The following is a 14,506-nucleotide window of genomic DNA, read 5'->3' as shown; positions in this document are numbered from 1 at the left end:
TGTTTCTCAATCAGTGTAGACACTGAGTCACCCATTTCCATTCCTTGATTTGCAGTTGAGTGTGTTTACATTCTTCTTTGTAAAATATTGAGGGCGGTGGTAGAAAGTTTTGTCTGTGGTCTTTGACGCATGAGGGCTCATTCCCACGTGCAAGTCCTCGTTGACCATGAACATGCATGCATGGGATCTTACCATGGGTAAGAAGTTGTCCGCTGGAGTATAAGCAAACTTTCCCTCCACGTAGTTGCAGGACAGAGAATCATGTGTGGCCCTGCTGGTGGGAGCCAAATATGGAATCAGCCAAGTGGTTAATACCAAACTGAACATAGTCACCATGCTGGCAGAATTTGCGAACATCAGCAGACTGGAGCTGACCGAAGAATCCGACAAAGTGAGCATGGTGAAAATCTACCTCCAAGATATCAAGGTAACTATGACTTTGATTTAAAGGTAAAGGGACCCCCTGACCATTAGGTCCAGTCGTGGCCAACTCTGGGGTTGCGGCGCTCATCTCGCTTTACTGGCCGAGGGAGCCGGCGTACAGTTTCCGGGTCATGTGGCCAGCATGACTAAGCCGCTTCTGGCAAACCAGAGCAGCGCACGGAAACGCCATTTGCCTTCCCGCCAGAGCGGTACCTATTTATCTACTTGCACTTTGACGTGCTTTCGAACTGCTAGGTTGGCAGGAGCAGGGACCGAGCAATGGGAGCTCACCCCGTCGCGGGGATTCGAACCGCCGACCTTCTGATCGGCAAGCCCTAGGGTCAGTGGTTTAGACCACAGTGCCACCCGCATACTTACTTATTTTTATTTATTAAATGTGTATTCCACCCTATACCCACAGATCTCAGGGCAGTTCGCAACACAGAATCACAATTTGAAAAAACAGAAAATACATAATAAAAACAAACACATTTCCACAACACATTTTAAAAGGGCATCGCATGTCTGACAAAAGTCTGGTTGAAGAGGAATGTTTTTGCCTGGCGCTTAAAGGTGTATAATGAAGGCGCCAGGCGAACTCCCCTGGGGAGAGCATTCCACAGATGGGGAGCCACTGCAGAGAAGGCCCTCCTTGTGTTGCCTCCCTCCAGACCTCTCAAGGAGGAGGCACATGAAGGAGGGCCTCAGAAGATGATATCAGGGTCTGGGTAGGTTCATATGGGAAGAGGCCGTCCTTGAGGTATTGTGGTCCTGAGCCATAACTTTAAGAATTCTTTGGACTATGGGTGGAAGGGAGATCTATTTTACGTCACGTTTCAAAATCCACCATTCTGTGCTTTACTAAGAAAGAGGAAATGGACCCCCCACCCAATGCAGACTGAAGGTGTAAATAGGTGAATAGACCGTATTTCTTAAAGCTACAATGGTCTCTGTTGTGTCTCAATCTTCCAATGGAACACAGTCCTGGACTCTTGTCACCGCTTGACAGAGAGAATGGAAGGCACCCAACTTTTGTAACACCATGTTTGAAGCACATTCTTTCCCTCAAAGAATTCTGGGCGCTGTAGTTTCGCCTTCACAGAGTTAACAATTCCCAGCAACCCTCAACAAACTCCAGTGGGGGCGGAAATGTGCTTCAAATGTGCTTTCAGGGTATATTTTGTTCGCAGCATGAACAAACCAGAAGCTGGAACCAGTTTGAGGGCACCTTCTCCTTTTGTTTTGCAAACCATAATAAATGCCCGTTGCATTTCTTCCTCCTTGGACCACATGTGTGAGTGTGCATAGACAATGTGTGTGGACACACTCACCATGCATGGAGTCGTAACATGTACACGAGCATTTCATGCATGGAAAAGGTTGCACAGGCTTACTGACAATTGAAGAATGGAGGATGAAGTTAATGGACCATGCAGAATTAGATAAACTAACAGGAAGGATTCGAAACCAGCGAGACCAGAAATTCACGGAAGACTGGAGTAAATTTACGGACTATTTGAAAAGTATTTGTGAAGAACAGACGTTGTTTGTAGGGTTGCAAGAAGTTTTGTGAGGAGTATTATTAGAAGTACAGTGGTGCCTCGCAAGACGAAAAGAATCCGTTCCGGGAGTCTCTTCGTCTAGCGGTTTTTTCGTCTTGCGAAGTAACCCTATTAGCGGATTAGCGCTATTAGCGGTTTAGCGGCTATTAGCGGCTATTAAAGGCTTAAGGGATTAGCGGATTAGCTGCTAAAAGGCTATTAGCAGCTTAGTGCCTTAGAAAAAGGGGTTGGGGAACGAAAAAAATTTGCAAGAATCGCAAGACATTTTCGTCTTGCGAAGCAAGCCCATAGAGAAATTCGTCCTGCGAAGCGCATTGAAAAACGGAAAACCCTTTCGTCTAGCGGGTTTTCCGTCTTGCGAGGCATTCGTCTTGCGGGGCACCACTGTATTATAAAAATGGACAAGGGGGAGGATGATTTGTTAAGAGATGTAAAGGCAATATAAAGTTAAGAAATGCATAAGAAGTCGTTAAAACGGTGGATCATCAGAAGGGCTGATGGAAGTCTAAAAAGATTGTATAAGTGATAAGTTTTGTGGTACATTTTACAATTTATATGTTAAAATTAATAAAAAATATTATTAAAAAAAAGGAAAAGGTGGCACAGGCAAAGAAGGTTTCTTGGTGTGGGTGAGGGTTTGTGCAGATGTCTTCAGCCTGCTTTTTCTTCCCCTCCTTCAAGCTGCTGACTTTGCTGCTGGAAACGAACAACGCCAAAGACCTCGCTTGTCTCATCCATGGCTATTGCAGGCTGTTTGTCGATTCGAGCAGTTCCATATTCGTCTGGGGGGAGAAAAAGCCTCCGGTGCATCGTATCTCCGCCGAGGAAGGTAAAAACAACCCGAGAGCAGTGACCAAACAGGAAGACTCTTACAGTCCCGTGAACATATTATGAAGTACCGTATTGGATTGAATATAAGCCTCACTTTCTCCCCCAATTCCAACCATGAAAAGTTGAAGTGCAGCTTATATTCACGACCTCACGGTTTGCAGCCAGGAGCAGGGCAAAGCAGCACCCACCCCATCATAGCTGTCAACTGTCCCTTATTTGGCAGGAAGGTCCCTTATCCCAGTGCTGTGTCCCGCTGCTGCCCTTGTTGATGATGTCCCTTAAATTTCCTGGGTTTCAAAGGAAGCAGCTCCTCTCCCTCCCTCCCTGCCGGCCAGGGAGGAGGGAGGCTCCCACTGTGTTGCTTGGCTGCGTTGTTCAACCAATAAGGAGTCTGAGAACGACTGGGGGGGTGGAGCTTGCATGCCTTGTGCCAATCAAATTGGCCGCATTGGCTGGGGACTCGCCTTTGCTCAACACTCCCCAGTGGAGAGGTGACGGTGGTTTCCCTTGCTGCATCCCCTTTGCCGGGTTGCTGCGCTGTGGGAACCACTGCTTGAGGCTTCATTTGACTGCTGGCTGGGCTTTCTGCCTTTGGCTCGGAGGGGCTCAGAAGTCGAACATACCTGTGTCTGAAAAATCCCTTATTTTGGCTGCTGAGCCCTTATTTTCGAGATTGCTGGTCCCTTATTTTCAAAGTTGGCAGCTATGCACCCCATGCGTAGTCCTGTCCTCTCCCCCAAGGCTGGGAAGGGACAGTGCGAGGAAGGGGAAGGCCAGCAGCAACGCAGTGTGCACCCCCCCCCCCAAGTATGCAGCCAGGAGCAGCGAGGAATGGAGTGGCTTATATTCGGGTATTTTTCCTTTTTTTTCTCCCCCCCCCCTCCAATTTTAAAGATGCAGATTATATTCAGGCAGATACGGTATTTGTGCTCTGTGTTATAAATCAAGCACTGCTAGGAGTTTCTTCCAATGTATTTCTTATCAATTAAAAAATCGGTGTGGCACAAGTAGGTTTTTATTTTGAATATGTAGCCCAGAGGAAAAAAGTATTGAGAACCACTGCTCTAAGCAGTATTGCAGACCTGAAGAACTCCACAAAAGCTGTATTTCCTTTTTTTAAAAAAAAAAATACATTTTATAGATTCTTTTTTTTATTTTGACAAAGGAATACAGTGGTATAAATCCGTTCTGGAAGTCCTTTCCAAAACCAAAACGTTCCAGAACCAAGGCGCATTTTCCCATAGAAAGTAATACAAAATGGATCAATCCGTTCCAGACTTTTAAAAACAACCCCTAAAACAGCAATTTAACATGAACTTTACTATCTAACGAGACCATTGATCCATAATATGAAAGCAATAATCAATGTACTGTGCAATAAAATAAATAAGACAGTATTGTAGATGATCAAAATTAAAATCAATTTTTTTTCTTACCTGCACTGATGATAGTCATTGTTTGGATGGGGGGCTTTTATCCATTTCCACAGTCACACAGTCACAAAAACAAATTAACCAAAAAAGCCTCAAAAAACAAAAACACAAAATAAATAGCAAAAACAAAAACGCCAAATTTAATCCGTTTCGGAGTCCGAAATGTTCAAAAACAGAAGCACAGCTTCTGATTGGTGTAGGCGCCCCGGAAACAATAGCCGACAGCTGCACCGGATATTTGGCTTCTGCAAAACGTTTGAAAACCGGAACACTTACTTCTGGGTTTTTGGAGTTTGGGAACCAAGGCGTTTGAGAACCAAGGCGTTTGAGAACCAAAGTGTTTGAGAACCAAGGTAGCACTGTAATCATAAATAACTAAGAATAAAAATGTGCACCCCACCACCGAGACCATTCCATTGTAACTATCCAACCTCCCCAAATTTCAACACCTCTTGCGACGCTTTTACCCCTTTCCGACAAGCCCTTATTTCCATCTTGGCAGGGTATGAGTCAAGGACCTGCAGTGATTCCGAAGAGTCATCTGAGCCGGACTCTTCCTTGGACCGTTTTTCAGACACGCAGTCGCCCCGGCACAACTGCGCCAGCCCCCTGCTTGAGGACGAAGGAGAGCAGGAGGCACTGGAGCAAGAAAGGAAGGATCTGGAGGGCGAAGGGACGAGCTTTTGCAACGGGTACGACAACACAAACGACAGCTTGTCGGAAGCCTCTGACTCGGCCAACACGGAGAGTCGGGGGCTGAAGACCAGCGGTTCGAGCGACTCTCTGGACGCTCTCGAGGAGGACGATTTGGAAACGTGTTCCTCAAGCAAGCCAGAGTTTTTCCACCTGTATGCCCCCACCCTTCAGGAACTGATGGGCAACGGCAAGGCCTTCTTGGGTGCAGACAGAGAAGAGGGAAACCGAGTGACGCAGGAGTCTGTGTTCTCCTTCCTCCTGCCACCCCAGCCGCTTGCGCAGCCGGACGGAGAATTCCGAAGGGAAACTGAGCTGGCCGCTACTGCTCTGGAGTCCAAGCTGTCGGAGAGCAACATCATGGAATACTACAGCCTTTGTGCCAACATTTCCCCGGCCAGCAGCGGAGAGAAGACGGCCCAGAGCGACAGCCCAGAGGGTGGCTCTTTGAATGGCCCCGAGGGAGACGAGGGGCTCTGTGGAGGTGGCACGCGGGGCTTTATCTTGGCTCCACCCCCCGGCTTCGGAGATGCCAGCTCAGACGAGGAATTCTATGAAAGGGTGACACAGGCAGAGGCGCAAGCAGGTGAGGCCAAAGGGATTCCCTGGGGTGGGGGTCATGATCAGTTGATGGATTGATTGACAGATTGCACTGAACTGTTGCTTTACTTTTACAAACAGAGCCTAGGACTTGCCAATCAGAAGGTCGGCAGTTCGAATCCCCGCGACGGGGTGAGCTCCCGTTGCTCAGTCCCAGTTCCTGCCAACCTAGCAGTTCGAAAGCACGTCAAAGTGCAAGTAGATAAATAGGTACCACTGTGGCGGGAAGGTAAACGGCATTTCCGTGCGCTGCTCTGGTTCACCAGAAATGGCTTAGTCATGCTGGCCGCATGACCCGGAAGCTGTACGCTGGCTCCCTCAGCCAATAAAGCGAGATGAGCACCGCAACCCCAGAATCGGTCACTTTGACGTGCTTTCAAACTGCTAGGTTGGCAGGAGCAGGGACTGAGTAACGGGAGCTCACCCGTCACGGGGATTCGAACCGCAGACCTTCTGATTGGCAAGTCCTAGGCTCTGTGGTTTAACCCACAGCACCACCCGCGTCCCTTCAAGGATAGTAGTGGATAGTAGTGGGTTGCAAATAATAATTCTTAACATAAATGTTGTGCTTTCACATTTGTAAAGTGTTTCAGGCAAGTATTTATGTATGCATGCATGTACAGAGTACCTCAGGTTAAGAACTTAATTCATTCTGCAGGTCCGTTCTTAACCTGAAACTGTTCTTAACCTGAAGCACCACTTTAGCTAATGGGGCCTGCCGCTGCGCCACCAAAGCACAATTTCTGCTCTCATCCTGAAGCAAAATTCTTAACCCGAGGTACTATTTCCGCGTTAGCGGAGTCTGTAACCTGAAGCACCTGTAACCTGAAGCGTCTGTAACCCGAGGTACCACTGTTTATTGCTTAATGCCAAAGACGACATCTAAGCAGTTTAAAAAGCCTTAAAAACTGGTAGTGCAAACACTGAGGTATCAATAGCCACTGGTTTTAAACGAACAGATCATTTATCCTCATAATTTTTTTTTTAATAACATTTCTTTCTTCACACTGATAGTCTCTTCCTTATTTTTAGGTTCTGCAGGCCCGGCCCGGCCAAATGTACAAGACTGCAGCACCCTGAAAGTGTCTTCCAGCTGCAGCTTGGGTGAAAATGTTCTGTCAAGGCAAAGCAGGAGGACAAAACACAGGCCAGAAAAGGAACCAAGGTGTGGCAACAGCCTAAGAAAGAGGAGGTCTTTCCTGGAGACAAATTACACCTCCCAAGTTACTTTCCCTCAAGCTCCAACTCAGTCCCTGGAAAACACTGATCAGTTGTCCTGTGAAGGAGAACCTGGGTCTTCAGGTCTTTCCTCCTCACCCGTTGTGGCCTCCTTGAGGGACCCCGAGAGAGATTCTGCTCTCCTTGAGGTCGAACAGATAGCTCAGATAGCCAAAAATACACCTGTCTTAATGGAGATGGAGCCCGATTCACTAGAAACCAAGTCATTAACCGATTCAGTTGTGTGTCCTGTCTTGGCCATTCGTCTTCAGGGTGCTCAGGAAGGGATAGAGAGTTCAGACTTCGCCCGTAGCTCTTTCTCCACAGTGAAGCAAGACGGTAGTTTAGCTGTCTCAGAAATCTCCTTTCACGACCTTGACACCACTTACAAAGAAAAACCAGAAGGTCTTCCAGAAACAGCTAGCCGAGTTCAGGACCATTGTGTCTCTGGAGGAAAGAAAATATCTGGCAATGCAGGAGGAGTCAGCTATGTATTGATTGAGGAGATAATACACACCACTACCAAACCCTCCGGGTCTCTGAACAGCTACCAAGGGAAAGTGTCGCCTCACGTGCCAACCTCGGAACAGGATCTCCTTGCTGCTGAGAAGGTGGAGAAATACGAGCAGCTTGTGCTAGGTCCCTGCAAAAGAATCAAAGGTGACCTGGCCTCACGTGGCTCAAGCCAGGCACCTCCCGGAAACTTACTGCTCCAAGAAGACACCAGCAAAACGCTGAGTGAAGGCTCTGTAGCAACATCTGAAGATGACAAAAGGCTGGGTTTCTCCAAAGTAAATGAGCTCCTTTCCAAGTGTGAAGGTGCTTCATGGATCAAGACACACCACTCTCAGCTTGGTTTTAGTTCAGTGGGAGGTCGAAGAGAAACAGAGCAGAAGGTAGATGACAAGCACCAGAGAATTGTTGGCCAAAGTGACCTGGTTGCAGATCAGGTCTCTTTAAACAATGATGTCCCAAGTCAATGGTCGTCGTCAACCATGACTCCTCCTCTGGATAGGTCTTCAGAGCTTGCTGGTGACCAGAAGCCAGAGGAAAGAGCGCTCACAAATGATGCCTTCCATGTGGATTGTAAAAATAAACTGCCCAGTCCCCAAGTTGTCCCTACAGAGAAGAGTATGAAGCAGGGAAAAGCTGGCATTTCAGACGGGGTGGATGGCTTTTCGCATGACAATCTGTCTACGAGGCTCAGTGAGGAAAGCGGTATTTCAGAGTTGTCTTTTTTGTGTTCTGGTAACTCAGCAGATGATGCTAAAGGACCAGTGAGCTCTAAGACCACAGAGTCTCCACCTGCAGTGAACACCGCAGAGTCATTCTCGCCAAAACATAAAACAGACAGGTGCAGTTGCCGGTTGACTTATGCAAGTTGTTTCCATGGGCTAGACGAGGCAGAATTAGAATTTGCCAGTCCAGCTGCACGTGGTCCTTCTGAGAAGCCGTTAACGACCCCACCAACAACAAGAAGTTCACCGTCTTTAGATTTTCACTCCACAAGATTTATTCTAGAGCATAACTACGTGAATGGTAACCCCAAAGACTGCAGAAATCACGTCTTGCTTCCAGACTCTCATATTCAAGTGCTGAGCTGTTTAAAGGATAGAACGTGTGCCTCACCTTTTGACTTCCACCAGTTGCTAGATAATATTATAGACCTACAGGGAATTTTGCGGCAGTTTGGGGGAAGCAGAATCAAGCACCCTCGGGATAAATGTTTGGCCCATTTTTCAGAAAACAAGAACACCTTGCACACAGAATCACAAAGGCTGATGTCCAGTTGCCAGAAAGTTATCAAAGCACATGGGCCTTCCTCGGAGACGCAAAACGCCATTCGGGAGACCTTCCAGAACCTTCTCCGGCTGACCGAAGTGTGCTTTCAGTTCACAAACTGTGGCCTTTGCAGCAAGAGGCACAAAGACCTCGCGGTCAACCTGAGAGATGTCGTGTACAGCTATCGCCAATTTGTCCAAGCGGCACAACAAGCTTGGGAGAGGGGCTATCCCCAGCTGAGCATAAGACTCCTCGTGTGCCAGTACACTGCCCTCAGTGCAGCCCTCTTCTGCCTCATGCAACGATTCAGGGCCTCGTCTTGTGTATGAGATGGGAGGATTTTGCACAGGTGCCTGTCCGACTTTCAACGGGCAACGACGGGGAAGCCAGGTGTCTGCCCTTAAAAGCCCTCCTCCCAGTCAAGACAAGCTGATATGTAACAGCTGGACTGAAGCAAGCAATTGAACAGTCCCCCTCTCTAATGGATATCAGTGCTCATGGCTTAAATGAGTTGAACTTGACAGGATTGCTCAGCCTTCATGCAGAATAGTATTTTGGTGCATGTCCAACTTGCTTTCCCCCCCTCCCATGTGTCACAGGTAAAGAACACAAGAGATTCATCTGTTTTGTGTGACTCAGGGTGTAAACAGCTGCAGTTATATGCATGCAGTCTCCAGTGTCAATTTGCCGCTAACCCATAATAGCTGAGAGAGAGTGCTGCCTGTCACCCGGACTGAAGTACTGAGAACATTCTAAAGTTATAGTTTGGGTGTGCCAAACTGCACAGATATCAGCCAAGGTTGAGGGAAGCGCATCAGACGATTCCGTGCGCTTGGGTGAAAAATCAGGGCTCCTTGTGCTTAAGCGATGCAGACTGGGATGGATTTTCAGACAAAACAACGCAGAGAGCAGATAATTATCTAATCCAAGTGGCTCCAGTGTAGGGAACAGAATGCCTCATTGTACCTATTGGACTTCCAATGCCCAGCGGTGCCATCTTGGGCAGCTGCCCCCCCCAAAAAAAGTTCAATATTCCAGTGTCTGTGGCAGGCCCCATTGGGCCTTCCCGCAGCTGTGGCAGTGTCGGGAGATGCTGTGCAGTTTGGTGCGACCTCACGCCAAGCGCACTGGTCCCCGGGGCATCTCCCGTGCTGCGTGGCCCAGCAGGAGGCTGCAACAGTGTGTGCAGTGTTGGGAAATGCCGTGGGACCAGTGTGCAGGTGTGAGGTTGTACTGAACTGCGCAGGAGCTCCCGACACTGCGAAGGTCAGTGCAGCCTTCCACTAGACCAGGGGTGGCCAACTCACAAGAAACTGGGTTCGGGTCAAAGTTGTTGAGCTTTTTTTTAGGCAGGTAAGCCCTGATTTTTGAGGATTCACGCCTAAGCTCAAGGGAGAAAGGGGAACAGCCACTCATCAACAGATCGCTGGGGGAAACAAACAGCCTCACTGAGTAAACTCCATCTTCCGTTCTGCAGATTGTGCAACAATGGAGGCTGGGGCGGGAGCAGATTATCTTTTACCAATGCTAAGGAAAGGGACCCAGCGATCGACCGCGATCTACCAAAACCTCCCGGGGATCTACCAGTAGATCGCGACTGACCTGTTGAACATCCCTGCGCTGGATCCAACATGTCCTAGCAGAAGGCTGCACTGGCCTCGCGAGACACACACATCACGCATGCACACACACACGCCAGGCCCTCTCAGTCTTTGGAGCAACCCAGCACCTGTGCCAATGACCATCAACCCCAGCCAGCATGGTCAGTGGGCAGGGATGATGGGAGTTGTAGTCCAGGTTAGCCATAGATTAGCCACCCTGGACTTAATGGCTCCCCAGCAGTAGCCTGTCAGTGGACATGGCTGATTGGCAGTGATCCAGAAGGTTGACGGTGCACACTTCCTGCCTCACAGGAAGTGTTGTGAGATGCTTTCCTTTGCTTATAGCCACTTGCTTCAGTGCCACAGGGAGGAGCTGTCATGCTGGACACGCCTCCTCATTGGATTTCAGTACAGAACTTCCTTGGAAAATGGATTCCATTAGCAGCCAGTATTCTGAAAGTGACATAAAGGTTGTTTACCTGAGAAGCAGAATCTGTCCATATAATAATAATAATAATAATAATAATAATAATAATAATAATATTCCTTGTACCCCACCCATCTGGCTGGGTTTCCCCAGCCACTCTGGGCGGCTTCCATAGAACCCAAAAATACACTAAAATATCACACATTAAAAACTTCCCTGAACAGAGCTGCCTTAAGATGTCTTCTGAATGTCAGGTAGTTGTTTATCGCTTTGACATCTGATGGGAGGGCGTTCCACAGGGCGGGCGCCACTACCGAGAAGGCCTTCTGCCGGGTTCCCTGTACCTTTGCTTCTCGCAATGAGGGAACCACCAGAAGGCCCTCGGCGCTGGACCTCAGCGTCCAGGCATAATGATGGGGGTGGAGACGCTCCTTCAGGTATACTGGGCCGAGGCCACTGCTTGTTACCTTTCCACAAACTCTTAGCTGCACTTATAGAGGGACGCCCCCCCCGTTAGCTTTTCATCTGTCAGGCCTCCTGTGTATGTACTCTTGTCTACTTCATGCATCTCGTTTGGATTGAGCTGTTGTCTTCTCAAAGTTCCTGCCACAATAAACCAGTTAGTTTTGTCATAGAGCTTTCGTCATCTGAGTTCCAATCAGTCAGCCCTCACCACAAATGGTTTATTTTAAAAGCAAATAAACACACACACCCCATTCAAAAGCTACATTTAGGGTCTCAAAATTGTAGGGTACTTTGGCAATAGCCACAAGAGCTTGAATTTGGGACCCACATGATAGATTGCGGGTGACATGAGGGTACAGGGGTTCCCCCAAGCAGGATAATCAGTGAGTGAAATTGCCTCCAGATGTTTTGGAATAAGACATCCCGGCATGGCTGATGGTCAGGGGTGATGGGCGTTGTACTACAAAACATCTGAAGTGCAGCACGTTGGCTACCCCTAACTTTTAAACCATCACTGTTCACTAGAAACCAACCAGGTCTCTGGTGGAAACCTCATTAAATATCTTGCAAGGAGGCAGAACCAATAGATTTGGGGAGTCCAAACTCATGATAGACAGGCAAGGAAGGATGCAAGTGAGCACAAAATTAATATAGTAAAAAAACAAAGTGGTACTCAAGGAATCAAAATTGGAAGGCACCCAGGGGATCATCTATCCTTGCAATGCAGAAATATGCAGCTGTCCCTTCTGGAACCAGCAACCTTGGCGTTATCAGCACCACACCCTAACCAGCTGAGCTGATGGCACTGAGTTTAAGGAAAACAGCTCTTTACTCGATATTAAAATGTTATTTGAACACCTGGTTCATGGTGCTGTCTGAGCAGGATGACTTTCTTTTTTTCTTTCTTTTTTGACAAAATAATAAATCATAAATAAATATGAATAAAAATGTGCACCCCACCCCCCAAGACCATTCCATTGTAACTATCCAACCTCCCAAAATTTCAGCACTTCTTGCAATGGTATGACCCCTTTCCGTTTTAACGGTACAAATTTTACAAACACCCTCCATATCTTCTCAAAATCATTTCTCCTGAGTATTCCCCATCTTACCTTAATGGCACATGTTAATTTATAATTCATAGCTACCGTATTTTTCGCTCTATAGGACGAACTTTTCCCCCTTCAAAAATGAAGGGTAAATGTGTGTGCATCCTATGGAGCGAAGACGCCATAGCCCCGCGACCCTCTCCCGGTTGGAGAGGTGACGCGCGGCTATGGCAGGAGCCTCTCTGCTGCGCCTTTCCGCTGCTCCCTGACCTGCTCTTTGGGGCTGGTGGTGGGCTTCCCCCCACCAGCCCCAAAGAGCAGGTCGAAAGGAACCTGAAGCCTGGAGAGCAAGAGGGTAGCCGCCTGAATGCGAGATGGTTGGACAATGTTCTCGAAGCTACCAGCATGAGTTTGACCAAACTGCGGGAGGCAGTGGAAGACAAGAGTGCCTGGCGTGCTCTGGTCCAGGTCACGAAGAGTCAGACATGACTAAACAACAACAACAATAAATGAAATGACTGATACGTTACTGTCCTGTCCTAAAGTCCCATAATCCATCACTGTAGGTCCTCCTCTACGTGAGCTACACATTCATAGAAGGGTCACAGTTTCTGTGTCATGGACTGTTGTTGAGTGATCAGAAGAAGACTGGGGAAGAGGAGGTATCGGAAGCTGAGGAGATAACAGGGCTTAGTGAGCTGGGAGAGTCTGTAACAGAAGTCTGGAATCAGAGGCAGAAGAGGATGGGAGCCAGGAGACATGAGATTACTCTGGTGAAGAGACAAGAGATGTCTCCCCCTCCTGTTGCAACTATTTCCCCAATTCTCAGAGCCAGAAGAGGCATGAAACAGGAGGAGCAAAGACAGGTATGCAGGCGCAGTCTCCAATTGCTTGGGGAAAGCCCTGGAGAGAACGAGACATTGATGGCTGTGAGGAAGTGAGGACCTTTAGTCTCAGCACCTGATTTCATGGAGGAAGACTTACCAGGAATGAGCTGCTGTGTTCATTAGGCCCAGCACTCAGCCATTGTGTTTTTGCTAATCAAGAGTTGCGTAACTCCAACTCTGAACTGTGTAATTGACTGTCCGGCTCACTCTGTGACAATCAGCTTGGCATGTGGAAAGTCTCAATCCCAAGCATCTCGAGGTAGGGCTGGGAATGCCCAATCTGCAGTCCTGGAGAACTGCTGCCACTTTGAATAAGGCACCGCTCTCTTGACACACAGAACTAGAATGTCGTATAATCAGCTTGCTTGCAGCTAAAAGGTTGGAAAAGTCACCCACCCATTAGACAATGATGGGACACTTGATTGTTTTTTGTTTGTTTGTTTTTTGACAGGGGTTGTTTGTTTTTTAATTACATGATCATGAAACACTACAGTCACCCTGCCTGTGCTCATTCAAGCCTGACTGCACAATTCTATAAATTATAATACAAGAACAAGTACATATGTTAGGAACCATCCATGATCAAAAGTTCTCTGGCTGACGAGTTTTTGAAGTTGTTAAAATATAATACATGTAAAAATAGAAAGTTTAAAAACCAATCTCATAGAGAGTCATTTCCATTTGTGTGCTGAAATAAATAAGGCAGCAGAAGCCATTACAGTGGTGCCTCGCAAGACGAAAAGAATCCGTTCCGTGAGTCTCTTCGTCTAGCGGTTTTCCCGTCTTGCGAAGCAACCCTATTAGCGGATTAGCGCTATTAGCAGTTTAGCGGCTATTAGCGGCTATTAAAGGCTTAAGGGATTAGCGGATTAGCTGCTAAAAGGCTATTAGCATCTTAGTGCCTTAGAAAAAGGGGGGGGGGAGCGGGGAAAAAACCCCAGGAATCGCAAGACATTTTCGTCTTGCGAAGCAAGCCCATAGCAAATTCGTCCTGCGAAGCACCTCCAAAACGGAAAACCCTTTCGTCTAGCGGGTTTTCCGTCTTGCGAGGCATTCGTCTTGCGGGGCACCACTGTAGTTAGAAGTGGCCTCCTTAAGGTATGCTATTAAATCTGCTCTCTCCCCCTTCTTCTTAATGCCAGCAAATATCATCTTGGTTCCTGAAATATACTTCTTGGGGTATTTCCAAGTAAACCATCAGTGTATCTTCTCCCCAGGTTATACCTTTGCTTTTGTTGGCCTCTGTGTAAGAGAAACCTTCGTCCTGACCAGTCTTTCGGCCAAAAAGACCATGAAGGTTAGGGCCAGTCTTGTGCCTGCCTCCCTTCTCAACTGTGTGGCACTGCGAACACTTCTGAACAAAGATCTTCTTGCCCTTCTCAACGTCTCCCATGGTCTCTGCACGCAAAGTAGAGGAAGGGATGCAAAGCTGCCACTGCACGTTCTCCCGTCAAGAGTTCCGCAAACTGAGCCCAAGGCTACCCCGTACGCAGCGCTATGTAACCGGTGTCCACGCAACCAAGCTTTGGGACACT

General features: G+C 47.8%; 2 protein-coding genes across 6 annotated transcripts in view; one reads left to right on the top strand and one right to left on the bottom strand.

Moving 5' to 3' along the window:
* Window positions 1-11,204, top strand: part of FRMPD1 (FERM and PDZ domain containing 1) — a 92,749-nt gene extending 81,545 nt beyond the window's left edge. For 2 of the 5 annotated variants that reach the window (XM_083419399.1, XM_083419401.1), the window contains exons 14-19: window positions 245-427; window positions 2,667-2,814; window positions 4,752-5,528; window positions 6,575-10,146; window positions 10,189-10,602; window positions 10,795-11,204. In XM_083419399.1, coding sequence (XP_083275525.1) covers window positions 245-427; window positions 2,667-2,814; window positions 4,752-5,528; window positions 6,575-8,871 — 3,405 coding nt within the window. In that variant the 3' untranslated portion in view covers window positions 8,872-10,146; window positions 10,189-10,602; window positions 10,795-11,204. Of the gene's footprint in view, window positions 1-244; window positions 428-2,666; window positions 2,815-4,751; window positions 5,529-6,574; window positions 10,147-10,188; window positions 10,614-10,794 lie in introns of all 5 variants that reach the window. The other 3 variants (XM_083419397.1, XM_083419398.1, XM_083419400.1) reach the window with 3 other exon arrangements.
* A 2,779-nt stretch (window positions 11,205-13,983) lies between these two features.
* On the bottom strand, window positions 13,984-14,500 carry LOC310667866 (cytochrome c-like). The gene is given in 2 exon segments (XM_083420902.1): window positions 13,984-14,153; window positions 14,155-14,500. Coding segments are annotated over 2 exon segments (366 nt in total). The 5' UTR covers window positions 14,365-14,500; the 3' UTR covers window positions 13,984-13,997.
* Between the last annotated feature and the right edge of the window lie 6 nt (window positions 14,501-14,506).

The sequence above is a fragment of the Podarcis tiliguerta genome (assembly GCF_965153285.1).
Source record: "Podarcis tiliguerta genome assembly, chromosome: 17".
In the NCBI taxonomy this organism is placed as follows: domain Eukaryota; kingdom Metazoa; phylum Chordata; class Lepidosauria; order Squamata; family Lacertidae; genus Podarcis; species Podarcis tiliguerta.
This window is presented reverse-complemented; position numbering and strand designations above follow the sequence as displayed.